Consider the following 3,438-nt stretch of genomic DNA (forward strand, 5'->3'; position numbering starts at 1 on the left):
AACCAGAGATGTCCCTCACTTTAATCCTCTCCGTTTTTATCCCAGCCAATGAACATCTACGTGGTTTCTTTTTCGGTTAATCTCAGCATAGATCAAAATATCATCCGCAAATAGCATGATCCAGGAGGAATCCGGTCTGGGTGCATCAACATTTCTGCAAAAAAGATGGAGCTCGGATCTAAACCAAAGTTCATCCATCACTTCGACAGCACACCTCACCACTGACTGTCTGTAGCACCCTGCTTTGTCACCCACGGTTTGTTAATTCGGCTACATGGTTTCTCTCTCATCTACTCCCAATATAGATCCCAATATCATCTGCATACAATATGATCCATGAGGAAACTTTCCTGATTTCTTCAGTCTTCCTACCAAAACTAGGTAGGGCTAAGATCTTGTCCCAGAAGAWTTAATCACCAGATCTCACTAAATTGACCCATCACTCCGGCCGCACACCTCACCACCGTCTCACTGTCTTTCCACAGTACCCTGAAATAGTTTTCTGCCACTCCTGACTTGTTCATACAGCAACATGGTTACTTTTTCACCAATTCCCATTATAAGACCACAGTATCATCTGCAAACAATATGATCCATGGAGACTTCAGCCCCATTTCTTCAGCCTTCCTGCAAGAACAAGCTGGAGATCTGAACCCAGGTGTTTTCAGCTGCCTCACTGTTCTGCCTCACTGGACTCGTCATCCTATTGACTCTGACTGTTGCTCAGAGGTTCTCTTCCCCAAATTATTACCCTATTCATCATGGTCTCTTGTCAAGTACAGACTAAAATGCCACATTCATGGAGTCGTGTGCTTCTGTAAATTAGTGCTTCACCTTTCGGCAGGTCGTCTCCAGACTTGCTGGTGGAGAACGGCGGGATATGTGCGACCTCTCCTTTCTCTCCCTGGGGGAAGCCGGGGAACAGGGGGTCCTGGTAGAGCTGGGACAGCTGCTGCAGGGGGACGCCGCCGTGGATGGAGTGAGGGAAGTGAGGCTGTAACGGGGGCAGGGCGGCAGGCTGTGACTGCTGGGAGGCAGCAGGAGGAGGAGAATCAGACTTTGGAGGCTCTGTGTCCTCTGAACTCTGAATGCTGAGGGACAGCTCAGAGGACAGAGGGGAGTGAACCGGGCTGCCGTCAGACTGCGGCTGGAGTGTTTGAGGTTCTGGAGACACCTCAGTTTGGGGCTGCAGTTGTTTCTGGGGGGAGGAGACCTCGGCCTCAGGCTTGATCTGGTTTTGTGGCTCTTGACTTTGGGTCTGGATTTCCTGTGAGGAGTGTTGGGTTGTTCCTTCTGCCTGAGGCACAAAAGCTTTAATCGGGTTTGGAACAACCTGAGGAAGAGTCTGAGGGACGGACATCTCCCTCTGGGGAGGCTGAGACACCGGAAGACTCGTCTCAGTTTTTGGCAAAACATCTGGAAATACAGAAAAATCAGCATAAAAACATCATCTGCATAGAGCATAACATGCTTGATTGGACTTTAACGCACCGGTGTGGGCTGGTGGAGCTTCTTTGGGTTGAGCAGCAGGTGGGATCAAGGTGGAGGAGGGAGAGGGAGGAGTGGGCGAGCGAGGCAGCACGGTGAGCGGGGAGAAGGGGCGGGTGAAGCCCTGAGCCGCCGTCGGACTCGGAGCGATGGGGGCGATGAAGGTCGGAGCGGCAGCCGGCGAAAACGGCGGAGAAGATGCAGCAAATGAGGAAGATGGAGGATGATGAGGGGCTGGAGAGGCAGCAGGGAGGACCGGGGTGATGAAGGAGAAGAGGCTGGAGGAGGACGGCGCCGGGGGCTTGATGCCCGGCGGAGGGGAAACCGGCACGGCCGCGGCGGAGGCGTAGGACTGGGCGTTTGGTTTAGTCTCTGGAGCAGCACAGGTGGGCGGGAGAACGGAGGCGGCGGCCATGTTTACATTCAGAGAGCTCCGCCCAGCCGGGTCGACGTTGGCAGCAGGAAGAGAGGAGATGGAGAGAGCAGCTGGGGGCGGAGTGGAGGAGTTCGGTCTGTCGCCTGCAGAGGGCGACAGCGCTCTGGTGTCTTCAACTGGACTCTTCTATAAACAAAACAAAGAAGAAGAAGGAGCAGATTTAAATGCCCAGGATGGAAACTAAAGTCTAATTAAATTAATTTAAATAAATTATATTATTCTAATTTATCAACATGCAAACATCTGATTTGTCGTGATTAATCGTTTATTGAAATAATTGATTAATCACGATTCACCAATTACTAAATAGATTAATCGATTATTTAAAAAAATGTACCAACTAATTTAGTGATTAATTGTTAGAGTATACAGGCTCCAAGAAAGGCGAGTTGCTAAAAGACAGTCAGAGCTTTAATTGAGCCAAAACTGTTGAACATATGAAAACCTTCGTCTGTAAAAACACTGAACTCCTCAGTTTTATCTTCACTGGGCTCAAATTCTGGAAAAGCCTAATAAACACGTATTTTTATCCAATTCATAAAAACAGTTGGCAGGACACCGAGAACGCCGACTCTCCTGCGCCCTCTAGTGGGCAGGCGGGTCACTTTCAGGTCGTAACGTGTACAGGTCACATGTGTGGCTGTGTGAACGGCCCGGCAAAAAAAAAAAAAAAAAAAATCAGATTTGACAATAAATGGGGATTGTGTCACTTCAGGCTGCAGCCTGATGCTGTATAAAACATGAAACATCTCCAGAAAGTGCCGATGTTTCAGTAACCGTCAGAATAATCTATCGCTAAATAAAGTGGCTGAAGCTGAAGCTCTGGTGTGACGCACCGTCTTGTTTCTCTGATTTCGCTTCTTGTTCTCTCCAGTTTTCTTCCTGCCTGATTCAGCCTGAGTCGCCGTCTGACTCTGAGGAGGAAAACAAACATTTAACAACACCTGCTCTCCAAAAACAGACGAGCACGTCAACCTGCTAACTATTGTTGAAGAAACACTCTGGTTTCATCCCCCAGATTAAATAACTCACTTCCCAAAGGAAACACGGATGTTGGTTTTAGTACAGTGGATCTTAACCTTTTCTGAGGAACCGAACCCATCAGATTCATATGAATATTCACTGAACCCTTCTGCAGCGATAAGATGATTTTCTTTTTCCAAATTCAAGACATAGTGGTGACCCAACTAGAGTCCAGTTGGGTCACCCCAAAATCACCAAGTCTTCTTAAAGGTAGAGTCTCTGAGAACAGTTCTTCAAAATATAGTCAGTGTTTTCAGCAAAGTTGATCTGATTGTCCAGGAACAACCCAAGGTATTTAAAATCTGCCAAAGTTTCAACAGGTTGGCCATCGAGAGAAACTGGAACCACTTTAAGGTCTTTTGGTCATTTAATTAGCTCTACATTCTTGAGAGAATGAAAAATTTATAATAAATAATAAAGACTTTGCGGTATTCTGATTTAGTAATGTAATTATATTAGTTGTGTTACCACCCCCACGCCACTAGAGGCAG

At 47.5% G+C, this 3,438-nt stretch overlaps 1 protein-coding gene across 1 annotated transcript in view; it reads right to left on the reverse strand.

Moving 5' to 3' along the window:
- Positions 1-757: 757 nt before the first annotated feature.
- The window catches only part of otud4 (OTU deubiquitinase 4), a 14,239-nt gene continuing 11,558 nt past the window's right edge, over positions 758-3,438 (reverse strand). The window contains exons 15-17 of the mRNA XM_008436020.2: positions 2,761-2,838; positions 1,492-2,050; positions 758-1,416 (exon numbers count right to left, since the gene is read on the reverse strand). Coding sequence (XP_008434242.1) covers positions 773-1,416; positions 1,492-2,050; positions 2,761-2,838 — 1,281 coding nt within the window. The 3' untranslated portion in view covers positions 758-772. The remainder of the gene's footprint in view (positions 1,417-1,491; positions 2,051-2,760; positions 2,839-3,438) is intronic.

The sequence above is a fragment of the Poecilia reticulata genome, linkage group LG18 (assembly GCF_000633615.1).
Source record: "Poecilia reticulata strain Guanapo linkage group LG18, Guppy_female_1.0+MT, whole genome shotgun sequence".
NCBI lineage: Eukaryota > Metazoa > Chordata > Actinopteri > Cyprinodontiformes > Poeciliidae > Poecilia > Poecilia reticulata.